This window comes from Halichoeres trimaculatus, unplaced genomic scaffold (genome assembly GCF_033239565.1).
Source record: "Halichoeres trimaculatus isolate MK-OKI-2021-1 unplaced genomic scaffold, fHalTri1.1 fHalTri1_scaffold_3, whole genome shotgun sequence".
Lineage (NCBI taxonomy): Eukaryota > Metazoa > Chordata > Actinopteri > Labriformes > Labridae > Halichoeres > Halichoeres trimaculatus.
The window spans coordinates 18,219,799-18,235,538 of record NW_027437181.1 but is presented as its reverse complement, the minus strand read 5'-3'; the positions used below and the strand labels follow the sequence as shown (position 1 = coordinate 18,235,538).

The following is a 15,740-nucleotide window of genomic DNA, read 5'->3' as shown; positions in this document are numbered from 1 at the left end:
TTCCCATGTGGCTCCTTGCTTCAATATGCTACAGTCTCATTTTATGCCTTATTTACGATTTTCACTGTGTCACAGTGAATGCTTTTAGAAAGAAAGTATGGAGAAAGAGCTTGACCTTTTTTTTACTGAAACTCTTTTCTTTAAATTTCTGCACAGGACTTCAACCCAAACCATCCATCAGACAAACTGCCATGACTAACAGAGCTTTGATGGATTAGCAACCTGCCTGGGAGGTAGAACCTCCCCAAACTCCCTAAAGGCAAGGCACAAGTAAAATAAAAATCTCTGTATCTCTTCTTGGTAATGAAAAGTGTAGTTACCAGCAGCTCCCCATAGCTCATTCCTCCATCTCAAACTCAGTCTGTGTTGGCTGTCTAGCTGAGGGCTGCAGGGGGCATTTTTTAAAGAAGTGTACAACAGCTCGTGCTTATACAAACAATAGTGTTGCTGGATCACAAAACTCCTTTTCTAGAGTACAGTATGAAGTTATCTATTTTAGATTTGGCAACACAAAAAGGGGACTCTTCCTTGACAGGTAAACTGAGAAAGCATACCTGTATTATCAAGAGATGGGATATTTACAAACATTACATAATTTGGGGGTTATTATTAATGTTATTATCATTATGGTTTCTAAAAACACACACAGCACTGACCCAAAGGTGTTTTGGTCAGGGGAGCACTTGACTGTTTCACTCATAAGTCGGTTTGTGACCTTTCTGTTAGTAGACTTGAAGTAAAACATTATAAGGTAATAACGAGACACTCTGTGACCTTTGGTGAACGATAAAACAAGCAGACAGGGAGGTTCTGAGAAAAAAAGGGAGCTGACCAGCAGTCTGTGAAATCAGATTTTGGAGTGTTTTTGTGCATGTGTGGGGGATGGAACAGGGGTAATCTGATGTGATTTATCTCTGAAGAGTTAACTTCACTACTTGGTTTTTCCATTGATATTTTCGCTTCACATGTGCCCTGGGGGGTCACCTGCATGTAAAACCGACTTTCTCTTATACTAACCACACCTGAATTGATCAGTCTCTTTCAAATGTTTTAGTGAAGGTGAACAGTATTTGAATAAATTCTTTAAATTGGTTATTTTGTTATCTCCCGTAGAGGTGTCTCATATTTAAACAAAACGTGTTGTAAAGTTTCCTTAGTGTCAGATTAATTTAATTATGTCTGGTCAAAGCTAGTCTATTTTATTACATCATTATTGTATCACATTAAAAAAAAAAATTCTTATAGAGTGACTGACTATTTAAAAATGACAATTTCAATAACAGTATAAAATTTCAAACCTTTTAACTTCTAGTCTGATTGATCTTTTTTTTTCTGACTCCGCTGAGCATTTATACATTGCAGTAAATACAGTGATCATGATTCCATCGATTGACTTAACCAGCATCATTATGTGTTCACAGACTCTTACTAAGTCAGTGTCTTATGTTTTCATTTCCTGTGTCTTGCATCAATCCAAGTTTGCTGAATTTTGATCACAGCATACTTAACTTTCCAAAGCAAAGCAAATTTACATACATTTCTATTTCCTCTTTTTTTCTCTTTACTTGTTTGTAAATATACATTTTTAATCATCAATGTCTTTTTTCCATTTGTTAATATTTTATTATATTTATTTATTTATGCTTTGACTGGGTCGCCGCAGGAGATGGATGGATGGATGGATTGATGGATGCCTTGACTGTAAAATACAGTGTTAACTGTAATAAGGTTTCTTTTTATGGATATGTAACTGAAGCTTCTCTGCCTCCTTGGTTTTCATTTTTATGTATTCTGGCAGTCAAATATATCCCAACTTTTTTAAAAAATAGGCTATTTTCTGTCTTTTCTGTTGTAACAAAAAACAAACAAACACAAAACATAAGACAAAAAAACAAACATCAATTCATCATGCCGAAAAGTTATGCACACAGTAATATTTAACTGCTTTCATAGTATGTATGCTGGTGATTTTCCAGTTTTGTCCACTAGATGGAGACCTAGTACCACGTACATCAGCTCGCTACAAGACGACACTGGTTATGCTTCTGCTCTTGGATATAAGACAGCCTTTGGTTTTGACAAGTCGGAAATTCAATGTAAGACTAGTTCTACTTCAGTATATCTCACCTTATGTCAACTTCACGTTGTAATAGTTGTAGCATCCACTAGGGGCACCAAAATATCCTGAGAAATGGGTAGACCTGTTCATTCATTGGTGTTTGGTCCCTCTTCGCTTCCCGTAGTCACACTTCAAGAAACTTTTTCTTGCTAAAGAAGCAACCTGCACGTTGAAAATGATCTCTTCTGAGAGGTAAGAAACTGTTGTTAACTTTCTACCAACTGCTTTCATCTTTGGTAAAGGCATTTACATCATTGTCGTGTGAAACGCGTCTTTTATTACCTACTTTTGTGATATTACGACAAACGTTGTACAACTTAGTATGCTGTTGCCATGACGACGCGAGCACTGGTTAATGCTCATTACTCCAAATTAAGCTCATCCTTGAAACTTTCAGGGCGGTTTTACAGTGTAACAATGTTAGCGTGAATCTAGGTGAGATGCGTTGTTAAAAGATGGTCAACAGCAAAGTGAAAAGGTGGTTTATCGTCTCTACTCAACGAGATAATATGTCTTAATATTAGTTTATTCATAATCATTATGGTTAGCAGGCTCATGTGCTATATCAAAATTTTATACTCCTCACTACAGTCAGACAATAATACGAAATGCTGGTTTCTTCAAATTAGGAAACAGCCATTAATAACCTTACCTGTTCTCTTACTTGACAGAGTGTATAAATATCTGAAGCCATTCATAAAGTTAAAATGAATAATTTAGTTCTAGCTTATTTAGAGCATTCATCGTGAATGTGTCAATGTTTATAATGTCTAAGGCACCTTTTGGAGAAAAAAAAGTCAAAATTTACATTCTCTGACACCTTCTTGAGAAAGCTCATTTTTTGTTTTAGAAATTTAGTCATCCCAAGGCTGAAATATTATGGATTTAGGTGTACGAGATTGACATGTCGCATCTGGTTTCACATTTTAGGTTATGAATCAAAATCTTATTAGCAATGCAGCTTGACAACGAATTAAAATAGAGTTGATATCTCTGTTTGGAATTTGTTTAGCTCTCTCTGGGTTGTCATTGAAATGAATTGATTTGTTCTTGTTTCTTCTATGGCCTACATTTTTTTTTAGATGTCTGTCCTCCCAGCTTCCCAAGGCTGAGCCCAGCAAGGGCAGAGATTAGCCTTAACCAGGATTAAACCAATGAGAAAATTTGAATTTGTTGGCCCTTATCTCCCAGCAACATGTGGAGTGCTCTGAGCAAATGGCAGAATTTGATCTTTTGCTTCCTTTTTGCAAAGCATGTTTTCCTGCCAATAGACACTTATCAAACATGACCATTGGAGACAGAAGGAATTCTCAGAGCAATCTTTAAATGATTTGTTTACAGGAACACTACATATATTCCATGCTTTCTGATTGTAGAAATAGAATTATAAAACAACCCCTTGTTGTCAGCACTGTTGCATGTCAGCTGTCAGGTATGGTTTATTTGCATAGCACTTTATTAGAATGGTTTAATGGCTTACTGTTGATGTGCTCCTGGTATATTACATTTAGACCACCAGCTTTGATAATCTCTCTGCATAATATTAGGATTCACCCCATAATGTAGTGGAGTAGATGGGCCCTATATTTGCATTCTAAACATGCAATTTCTTGCCTCATCAGGTAATGTAATTCCACGCTTCATTAAGACTGTGAAGTTTATCATTTGTCATCAAAGCCAAGCTGTCAATAAATGATTAAGTTTCACATGAGGAAAATGTGATATTTGGGCCCCAGCAAAACGGAAAGCAGTTTATATTTTAATTGAAGTAAGTAAGATTCTGTTTTGTTTGATTCTCAGGCTGTATTTAAGCAGCTGCTTGTTACAGCTTGAGGCAACGTCATTACAGAGCTGCTTAAGCCTAATTTATTCTACTCGTTATGCCATTAAAGGAAAGCAAACTTCAAAAGGCCCCCAACAGTGATTGAAATGTGTGATATCTTGATAGTCTGGTTGAGATTCAAAAGTGGTAACAGCTCTCACACTGTGGTTCCAGCAGCATATGGTCACTTTTGGTATGCTGGTGGTGTACCATTGGTATATGCCACCTTATAGGGACACTGGTGTCAAAAATAACCTTTACAGCTTTCATACTTCGTCATTGTATTTGTGTAATGCCACTAAATAGATAAAGAAAAATATGACTAATATCCTACAATCAAGGGTGTTTTGCTAGGAACAGGTCAAAATTTGCTGATTTTCAAGAGAGTGACCTCAAAAATCACTGAAGGACACTTTACTCAAAAGCCATTTTGCAGAGTAACAACTCTCATCTTAACTGTTTAAGCAACATTATGTATAGGCACGAATCATGCACCTATACATTAATAGGTGACATGGACATAACCAAGGTAGGTAAAGGAACGTGAATGATTAAAGGGATGGTGCAATGATGCATGGAAAGGGCATGTTAAAGTTACAAGTGGGGGAACCTTTAGGGAAAGTTGCCTGTGATTGAGATATTTAAGACCTACAGAGAGGAAACAGGTGTCAGTAAGTTTTTTTTTTTATCTTGGTGGCCCATCATTTTTGCAATGCTGATATTAAAAGAGCGGGTTGGCTGATAATCCATAAATGAAACGCCATTATCGCTTTGTTGTCTGGGTTTTCTGGAACTGATAAAGTAAATTTATATAACAATGACAACACCCTTTATTCTGTTGTTAAAAAGACCTTGTGAGCCCAAACATCAGCTGATTTTTCAGTCTGACATTAAGTTGAATTTCGTTTGACATACCCCTGAGTATCTAGGGTATGAAGAATAGTCTCTAAGGCATAGTGGGAGTCTTATTGACTTTAAAGTAGAAAATGTAAATATGTCTAACTATTAGGTAATATAACACAGGACTTTTTTAGGAGGACAAACATTCCAAAGGACCAGAGTCATATATCCATGCTTTTTGTTCCCATGTGACATTGTTTCTATGTGCTTAGTCTTGAGGCAGATCCTCCCACACTCCCAGTCATTAGGCTCTGTGTTCATATGTTCACTCAGCAGTGTAAATAAATAGAAACTGCTGTCTGACAGAATGATGGAGAGATGTGGCATGTATGGGCTTGACTTGTGATGAACTGTCGGCTCTAATTACTTCCTGCTGAAACTGGAGATGAGGCCAACTCAATGTAAAAGGTGGACTGTGTCTCCTTGGGGCTACGGTGCGTACTGATGTGTCTCTTTGAGAACAAAGGATATTATATCTTGACATTGTTTATTTGTGTCATTGACTTCGATTAAGCCATTGTTTTACTTAGTCAATGACATTTTTTTCTCTAAGAGTAGGACAACATAAAAACCCATCGTGTTAAGGGGAGAAAAAATAAATCATCTAAAGTTTGAGGTTTTGAACTTTCACATGTTTCACATGTTAGTGTTTCTGGAACATTGGTGTATAGGACAGATTATCTGAGCCTTAATGGAGGCGTTTTATGTCCACAGTGGCACGATCATGCCAGCACTGCTGAGAGGTTTCAAAACTGTTTTTATTTCCAGCAATTTGGTCATGAAATAAAAGTAAATGTGTTTTTAAGTTGCAAGTCAGGTAAGCATTATGTTCTTGTCACGGTATGAGTGAAAAGACAGTTTTTGAGTGTCTTCCTTTTTTTTTTTTTTTTTGGGAGGGGGGGGGGGTTCCCCCCTTCCAGTGTTCTCACTTTTAACACTGATCCAATACTATAATTTAGTAGATTGTTTCCCTGAAATCGACATGTTTCCTCTTCTTCTGAACAGTGCTCTACACAAGCAAAAAAAAAAAGTGTTAAAGCTGCCATTGGTTACAACAGCATTGTAGAGTTGGTTTCCGCTTAAATTTACACATGAAGACATCAAACAACTTGAGTGTGCAACAGCAGTTAGCATTAGATTAGCTTGTTTTGCGGTTAGGGTCCCTTTATTGCATTAAGCCACATCATAACACAGTCACTGAGGCCCAGTTATAAACAGCTTTCATTTTTTTAAATGTAGAAAAAAATACATGTATGTCTGTGAACAGTGTTAAAAAAGACCTGTGTTTTAGCCAATACTCCACTTTAAGTATCACAGTCAGTAACAGGATGCCAAAAATGGTGTAGAATATCACAAATTGATACTCTCAAGATTATAGATGACTCCTCTAGGCTTAAAGATAATCCAGACCTGTCTGTTGGTGACTGTTTAAGGTCAGATTTCTCACCCTTATCTGACCCCAACATATCCTCTTACCTTTGCATCCAGCATCTGGGGTTAAGGACCAGACACCTGAGGTGCACAGGACCCCCCTCCTCCAGTTACCCTGAGTCCCCAGTGCCGCACTCATCATATCCTTCTGTCTTTCACAAACGAGCTGTGATTGAGGTGATTGGAATTTCCAGACACTGTCACAATCGTTTTGATTGGAAAATAGACGGGGGGTAATGGGAGAGACAGGCCTGTTATGAGAGCCCTGTCAGGGCTAAAATAATGCGTCAGAGTGAAGAGGTTAAAGACACTGCTTCCTTGTTAATAATTAATTGCTGTGCATGTGGTGGATCCACTTCAACGCTCCCAGTCATCACTTGATAACTGCTTTACATTTAATTTGGCTTCAGAGACTGTTTTCCAAGAGGGGTAAATTGTGCTTCGTGCTTACACGGGCTCACATAGAGACAGCAGTGTGGTCATAAACATAACATTTGAGACAAGAAAAGTAAAGAAAGAAAAAGATACAGTCATTGTGTGCACAACTTATTGGCTAATTTAAGTGCAAGCTTAAATGTCAAAGAAAAAGCTTTGGTTATAAAATTGTGTTCATTTCTTAGAGGTTTTGAAACAGGTTTTGAAGCAGTGATTTTGGCTGACATAAGTCATGGTGTGTGAAATGTTTCTCTGATTGTTCATCTTTAGGTGACAGGGGGAGATGATTGTGAACGAGGAGTGAACATGGTGTCCCTGCGAACCAATGGTAGCACACTGGAGAGGACTGTACCTATAATACGTCTGGAGGATGAAGCTGACCTCAGGGTATGGAGAGCTTTTACACGTGACTCTACTTTAGTTCTGTTGTGTGCTATAGAGGAAGTTACAACCATCTGCTACAGACGAGGATCAAACTTCACTCTGCCTCTGAATAGTTCCCGTTCAGTGGGGAATTGGATGCCTCCCTTTGCCAAATCCGCAGCAGCCAGTGCTCACCCTTGCATGCACACAGATAATGATCAACTTAATTAGACCTGAGATTGAACGAACTGCAGCAGCAACTTAATCATTTGAAACTTGATTCGAAATACTATAATATGCAGCTCCACAGACTTGGAAAGATGTTGTTTCCTCAACAAGCTTGCAATCAGGATGTACCTCTAGATTCAGGCCTTCTGCTATCAAAACATGTTAAAAACATCCAGAAGCCTTCAACACAAGCTCAAGAGAAATCCTCTGCTGGCTCTCACTGACAATGGGCAGGGGTAAAAGTAAAGTTTACCAAGTTTTTCTCTCTTATCCCCATAGGAAATATATAAATTTGAAAGGAAATTGGGTCAAGGTAGCTTTGGAGTTGTTTATGAAGCTATCCACATTGAGACACAGACAAAATGGGCTATTAAAGTGGTTTGCAAACCTGTGGTGAGTAAATTTGGTATCCTTCTGGGAAGCCTGTTTTTAATGTAATGAAAAATTGCACTTATAATAGAGTTGAATGCTTTGTGAAAAAATCATGCTGTGATTTGACTTTCTTTTACTGCAGCCAGGAAGTTCCAAAGTCGAGATGCTGGAGAACGAGATTAACATTCTCAAAAGAGTGAATCATTCCCACATAATACATCTAAAGGAAGTCTACATCACAGCAAAGGTGAGCATGGTGGACTTGCAGTAAAAAACTAAAGTAAAAGATATTTCAGAGCGAGGGTTTCACTGACATGTGAATTGATACGATAGATGTGATGTTACATAATCTCTTAACTGTATAGTTATTCGTTTTTTTGTGCTTGCTTCTAGATGACTTATTTGGTTACTGAGCTATGTGTTGGAGGAGATCTGAAGCAGCTGTTGAAGCAGAAAAAGTTCTTTACAGAGGATGAGACGAGGCATATCATCCTGAGCTTAGCTGACGCTGTTGTCTACCTTCACAAAAGAGGTAATGTCTGTCACAGACTGACATTTAATAGTTTGAATATCATTGTAAGACTGGCTCAAAGGCTAGTGCTCGATAGACATGACAGGTGAGACGATGCTGTAAACTCTGTTTTTTTATATCATATCATTTAACATATACACATGGTCCAGGCTCTGCTTAAACTGAGAACAACTCTTAGTGAATGTGTGCAAACTGCAGTGATGCCAGAACATAAATGAGGCCATTTCAGTCATTACAGAAGAATGACTCACTTTAACAGTACAAATCACACTATTTTTTATTAAATCTATGTGTTTTATGTGGAAATGCCACCCCCTCTTCAGTGGTGAACTGGCAATGAAGCATCATTACTGGTAGTTAATGAGTAATTTACAACCAGCTAGGGGGCAATAATGATTAATTGGTGTGTTTTTGCATTGAAAGTCCCAGTGTGCTGGTTTTTCATGATGCTAACTAGGTAGCAGGAACCTATTTTGTGGAGTGACGATTCATGTAATCTGTCATTTTAAATTTGTTATAGAGTTCTCATATTATGAACATTTCAAGTCTTAAGTAAAAGCGTGATAATGACAGAAGGTGCAGAAGAAATGAAACTAGATGCATAGAAAAAATAAATGTTATTATTATCTATTTAAATTGACTAATTTTTGTTTTAAATTATATTTATAATTATAAATAAGTACAGTTGTGAGAATTGAATCAAGAGTTAAGCTGCTCACAAACATCTGAAAAAAGAAATAATTCAATATTTATCATTCTTTCAATTCATCTTTTACGGCAAAAATGTTTAAAAGGATAAAGGAAAAAAGGGCATTTTCATGTGTTTGTTTCGTGCACACCAGTTGGTCTAACTTTCCTTTCACACACACCATCAGCACTGTTGTGTTTTATAATTGGCTGCTTCAAACAGCGCAGGGAAAGGGACTGCCCAGGGCAAATTGTATTTTTCCTCCTGCCTTCTCTCACTCCACCAAGTTTTGTTAACGAGGCCCTTCAGCCTGGCCTGCTGTAAACAAGGTAAACAGATCGCTGTGTTGCTGCATTAAAATACATTTTTATTATTCACTGTGCTGTTTGACATTAACATATCATGCTGTACTCACCTCTGATCACAGACACAAAACATGTTGAAAACAGAAAAAAACAACTTATTTTTTTGCACTACAGATGAAGATGCTACTTTTCTTTTGGAGTATTTGGTGTTGAATGATTTTTAACACTGGCCACTTATGCAAAATGCCCAAGTTAAGTTGGTTTATTATTCCTGGCAGAAAAGTGTTCCTTTCTTTTAAAGATGGTGTTGACTCAAGGGTACAAGATGTTTTAGCCCCTTAAAAACAGCTTGTTATGAAGCCAGTGTTAGCAAAAAAATAAAGCTAACAGCTGCAAATGTTCAGTCTTCAATATTATAAAATGAGGGCTCTAGTTTTATGTTTGTATATAGGGACTCGCATTATCTGTCTCACAGTTCAGTTACTTTTAATCCTAATCATGTGATTAGAGAAACCAGAACTACACAAAGCTAAAATTTCAACGTAAGATTAAGCTAATATTAAAATAAAGGATGGACAACTACATCACAATGCAACACTGCTCTTTCAAATAATTTCTAGCAAGTTGAAAACTGTATATCAGGAGTTTGGGGGTTTAGATATTTTTGCTCTAAGTGCTGTGTGAATGGGCTGCATGCATAGTAGATATGAAAGGCAAAGATGAATCATAAAAATAAAGCCAGAGGCAAGTAAACTCAAACATTATTATGACTCCCTGTGATTTCATCACTTTTAGCAGCAATATTTGACCTATTGATTCGAACAATTGATCGAAACTCTTTCACATCTTGCAGACATAGTGCACAGGGACTTGAAACTTGAAAACATACTTGTGAAAAATGCTCCAGATGAGGATGAAAATGGCAGAATTATGATTAAGGTGAGACTCTTATTTCTTTGTTGTATAATAGTCTCATGGTTCTTTTTCCTCTCCCACTATTTAGTCAAGGCTTTATGATTGACTCCTCTTGATCTTCTATTCCTCTAAAGAGAGACTGGACTGTATCTTTGGAGGAATAACCAGCTGAGCACAGTATGTGGTGTATGTTGTCAAGAGCCAGCCAAAGCAGATACCTGGTGTGCAAGCTTAAATAAGTCTAGACTTGTTTGTCAGACCACTCCATGAACACCCCTGTCTCTCTATTCTTTCTCTTTTTCTGACACTTTGACACACAAACACTCACATCCTGTTTGTGTTGTAAGAGCATGTTTTCAGCATAAACTGCTTTTATTTTTGAGGACTTAGCCTTGTTTTGACGGCTTTTTGACTTTTGTAATAATGTGATACTTCTTTAGGAATATAACCTTAACAGCTGTGTTAGTTTTCATGTAGTTAATCAAGGGTCATTGTTGTTCTCAAGCCTGGTCTTGTTTTCCTTTAAAGCACCTTCAACAAAGAATACAATGTGGGTGTGTTCGCACATCTAAATCACGATTTTTATACCACATTTTTCTTTAACCCTTTTCTCTACCTAGGTGACAGACTTTGGATTATCGGTGCAGACGGGTGGTGTAGGCATTGAGAACATAATGACAGAGGCCTGTGGGACTCTTATCTTTATGGGTGAGACACCAGTATCTCCTACAGCATGTTAGCAGGCCACACAGACCATCACAAAGAGGGGGCTTTGAGTTTGAGTGCTGTAGATGCTTGACTTATCCACCTTAGTTGCTCTTTGGATTTAATCCCCCTCCAAAAAAAAATTAAATGCAAAAAACAATAGTTTTTAGCCCCATTTCATTGTATACTTGCTTCAAGTGTGTGCTTCATAATTATGTAAAGCATTAGACCACTGGTGGTGCTTAGGGGGCACAATTTATATTATCAATTTATTTATTTATTATTTGTTTTTTCCCGCTTATTTATTGTGTCTGTTTGAAAGGAGTTGACGTAAGAGTTAAGTTAGCAAATCCTTGATGTGATATATTATTTAGCTGTTTAGCCATTCAGGGGTTAATGCAGGAAGTAAAAACAGATTGATTAAAACATACAGGTTTCATATTTTTGAGGACTTGGCTTGGCAAATATTTTTGATAACATCAAAAAGATATGCAGCTTCTTCTCTATTTTATTAAAAGAAACCACAAAACAATACCATTATTGTTTTTTTTTAATTGCATAATGATTTGTTATTACACACTCATTATGCTTATTAGTGTGCTCATTACTGCCCCCAGTTGTGAATTTGCATTACTGCCTTGTACATTATGTGGCTCCTTCACTTCTGATGAGCTTGTGAATATGTTTATAGAACAAAGAAATGATGCTCAGAGGTGAGAAGAGAGGCTAACTTGTGTGTACTAATGTGAATTTCAGCTCCTGAAATTATGAGCGGTCGTGGTTACACCAAATGGTGTGATGTATGGAGCATAGGAGTGGTTATGTATATGTTGTAAGTAGACACACACACAACCACACATTTTGTAATACATACTCACAGTAGGTATTGTAATTTTATACATGTGCCTTGTTTCCATGTAGGCTTTGTGGAGAGCCTCCATTTGTGTCAAAGTCCAAGACTGGCCTGTTTCAGGAAATTATGAGCAAGAAAGTTGAGTTTACCCAAGCCATCTGGGCCACAGTCAGTGATGCAGGTGACAGTTACTAACAGACATCTAATCAAAAAAGAGAAACTGTTCACTGACAGACACTACCGACTGTTGCAAACTTGCAGTTTTATTGTCGAGGAAGAACTGACCTTGCATTTGTCTCAACAGCAAAAAATCTATTGGCCTTCCTTCTGAAAGTGGATCCTGCCTATCGCATGTCTGCTAACCAGCTCCTTGAAACCCCCTGGATAACAGTAAGGCACCTATTGCTCGAGACACATTCACGAACTTTACCAATTGAGTTACATGAGGGCCTCTAAAGCGGTGCTTTGTTCAACAGGGTGACACCAAGGTATCTGCATTACCATTCAATTTGCTGGAGATGATGCATCACCACAGAGAAAAGCACGACAGTGAGAAACTGATGATTATTTGCCTAAATTAGAATAACTTCATCCAAATCATGATGTAATTTTTTTTATAACACCTTACAATTAAAAATATATGACCACAAATTTGAGTGTATTGAAATAAAGGAGGAAATGGAACCATAAAAATTTCAGTTAAATGGTTTTTAAAACTCTTTTTGGGGGCATTTATTATGCAGATATCAATTGTGTGGTTTTATTATAATCACCAGGGAAATGTTGAGTAAAAGAAGAGAGATTAATGAAAGAAAAATAAAGAGCATGATAGAGTTATCTAATATGATCCGCTTTAGGAACAGGGACCCCTGATGACTGGTCCCAGACCTCCTCTGAGGACACACCACACCCGTCCCCGGCCTCTTCAACAAAAGCTGAGAGCAGCTGCAAAAGCCCAGTTAAGCCGAACCCAAAGACAAGCAGAGAGAAGAGGTCCTGTACAGCCTCCACATCAACAAAGGTGCTGCATGTGATGCATGTGTCTTTTCGCTGTAATCTGGTTAACTTGCTGATTTGATAGTTTCCAAAGTAAATGGCCATTTAGTCATGTCACATGGAGCTCAAACAGGTATTATTACTAACAAATCAGGAAAGACGAAATAAAGATTTGGTTTATCCTTATGTTTTGGATACAGACTAAAGACGGAGTTGGCAGCAGCCGACGATACCAGCACAAAAACACCTCTGAAACCCCAGGACCACCACAGTCTCCTCCCTCACAGGTTTCTTTAAACTTCAACAACTCTGCCTTTATAAATCCACCTTTAGTACTTTTAATACTCTTTGTTCTCTGTGTTTTAACCAAAGTCTCAGAAATTTAAAAAAACTGTCACCTTTGTAAGTTAAAGGTTTGAACAGTTTTTTTAAATTAATCTTTTTTTGCACATTTATCTTGCCAGGCGTGCTCTCTTACATATTTCCAGTCACCACTAGATGGTGCCAGATTCACCTCTTATAGAAGATAGTAATGAAGGTGTACCCATGCAGCTAGTTTTTATATGAATGTGATTAATTCAGTTATGTAAGATGAACATGAATCTTATCCCTGCAGCCTCTCGTCGGAGTCAAATCCTCCACACAGCAGCCACGAGCTCGGAACAAGAAGGACATCAGTGCAGGACAGAAAGCAGCCTGAGATGAGAGGAGAGCTGCTCTCCCTCCCCTGTAAAAGTATGACCGGCTCTTTTAAACCTGAGAGAGAATACAAGGGAGAAATGCTTGATTAGAGGTGGACCATATTTAATCTACACTATTTAACCTCAGTCTGCGGTTTACCATTGATCTGACTGAACTAACTGTGAATGGTACAATGTTTACTGTGATGACAAGAGGCTAGGCATGTAAGCAGTGTCAAATACATGGGATACAACAAAAGAAGTAATCATACCTCTGGAGTTCAAAGTCAGCTATCCGTTTTGCCAAAGAGAAGGCCCTTTGGTTGGAGGTGTGTCTGAGCAGATGGTGTAAATCTGCAGGACAAACACTCATAGCCAAGTGTCAAGCAAATGTCAAGCAGCCAAGGAAAAGGGTCACATCCTCTCTACTGACCAACACAGAATATTATGACTGTAAATTTGAAAATGATTGATGCTCATCAGTACTATTATCCCTTTGAAAATGTATTTATTTTTTGGGAGAGAAACAGGGATATAATAATTTGGTAGGGGATGATTTTAAATATTCAAAAACACATTTCTAATAAGGAATGGATGATTCTTTTCCCCCCAAATACATTTTTTTCTTTTCATATGGAATTACAATGTGAAGTCTTTAGATTGATTATAGTAAATAGGTGATCTTAAAAAGTAAACTTAATTTTTATCATTAAAAGGAGCTACAAGAGGCTGAGAAGGTGCCAAATATGATTTAACATTAAACTGATGCATCACATTTAAGTGTATGTTATTTCACTGAAATACCAAGAAATGAATGTATTAACGTTGTGTGACTGTACGTTCAATGGAAGCACATTCTGCGTCAAAGTACAGGAGAATTAACTGGATATCATTTCAGTCCACCAAAATGAACAAAAGGGGTTTTCTTTCTCCCGCTTTGACCTCTCAATTCTTAAACGCCCTATATGCACTGACTGCTCCCACTCAGTGTCAAAACAGAGAAACTGTCACACAGGCTGGTTACGCTCCATCTGAATGCAGAGGATTGGGACTGAGGGCAGCCACGGGTCTAATCTCGTTTGGAGGCCATTGAAAGCAGCAGGAGCTACTTTGAGGGCACTGCCATTCAAGCACAGGTTTTTCCGCCGTAGAGAGAATAATCCCCGGCATAGATACAACATTAAAGTAGCCAAGCATAACACACAGAGGCTGAATTTCAAATCCACCCATTTGCATCTTATAGTGAATGAGTGCCAACAATGGGGCTTCGTGTTCCTGCACAGCCTCTGTGTTTTAGTTTTTATGTGTGTATGTACTGTGTTTTTGTTCGCATTGTTTTCAGAAGGGAGGGGGTACGTGTCTTTAAGTGAGTACATGGTGTGTTAAATGTTAACCTTGATCTAATTCTGTATACCTTGATGCTGGGCGACTGGGTGTCTTTTATGGAGCAGACATTTCAAAACTATTTTCACTGTCTTTTTGTTAATTTTTTTTAAATTTCTTTTAAAGGAGCAGATGTGAATTATCTTTTATTGAAGCTCTATGCCAAAAGACTTTATTGTCATTGACACACCATATACCTGTACTTCCTTCACACTGCTCTAAACAGCAGATGGAGCTGTAGTAAGTTGCTGAGTTTATTTCCAGGAGTTAATCTGAGAGACAGAGTCCTATCCCTAAAGCTTACTACCTAGTTTGGTGCATGATGATGTGTAATTAGAATTGATTGCTTGAGTCACTGCCCATTAAAACTGTGATGTCCATGTGATGTGCCACTAATTAATATGCTGTATGTCTTGATGATCCATTAAAACAAAATAAAATGTCAACTTGTGATTTTTTTGATACTGTCAAAAATTTGCCTTTGATGGTAGATGGTGTAAAAACTAAATGATAACATATTTTAGATTATTTCCCCCTTTAAATGACCATTCATACATATACACACACACACACACACATATATATATATATATATATATATATATATATATATATATATATATATATATATATATATATATATATATATATATATATATTAAAAAGCTAGTTTATATGAGTAGAGGAGATTTCACCATATGGTCCTGATTGCCTTGATTTAATGCAATGAAAAAAAAGGGGTAAAAAAATTCACTTGCAAAACAAAAAACAAATTGACTTGTGAAAGCAGAATATAACCTACAGCAAACCACTCAAGTGCCTGTTCATCATGCCTCGAGGTGGAACAAATTAGAAGAGACTGAAACACATCTAGAAAGACACCTGGAAGAATTGGTGTCTTCATGTATGCCAACAGTAGGTTCATCTCCTGTTTAAAAAAAACTGTATTTGTGAGAGTGAGCAGAAGCCCCAGTTTTACTTTTCCTCTTTTTGCCAAAACAAGAAAAAGAAGA

At 37.4% G+C, this 15,740-nt stretch overlaps 1 protein-coding gene across 3 annotated transcripts; it reads left to right on the top strand.

The window, feature by feature from the left end:
- Positions 1-2,055: 2,055 nt before the first annotated feature.
- Positions 2,056-15,114, top strand: stk33 (serine/threonine kinase 33). Of its 3 annotated transcripts, XM_074666653.1 has the most exons (15): positions 2,056-2,096; positions 2,244-2,311; positions 6,978-7,094; positions 7,578-7,691; positions 7,813-7,917; positions 8,064-8,202; positions 10,049-10,134; positions 10,731-10,818; positions 11,572-11,647; positions 11,737-11,849; positions 11,973-12,058; positions 12,145-12,217; positions 12,526-12,689; positions 12,865-12,951; positions 13,281-15,114. In XM_074666653.1, the coding sequence occupies exons 3-15, from the start codon at positions 7,014-7,016 to the stop codon at positions 13,362-13,364; spliced, it is 1,296 nt and encodes a 431-aa protein (XP_074522754.1). In that variant the 5' UTR covers positions 2,056-2,096; positions 2,244-2,311; positions 6,978-7,013; the 3' UTR covers positions 13,365-15,114. The 3 variants fall into 3 exon arrangements, with proteins under 3 accessions (XP_074522754.1, XP_074522753.1, XP_074522755.1); XM_074666652.1 differs by lacking the exon at positions 2,056-2,096 and having other exon boundaries at positions 2,223-2,311; XM_074666654.1 differs by lacking the exons at positions 2,056-2,096; positions 7,578-7,691 and having other exon boundaries at positions 2,223-2,311.
- The last annotated feature ends 626 nt before the right edge of the window (positions 15,115-15,740 follow it).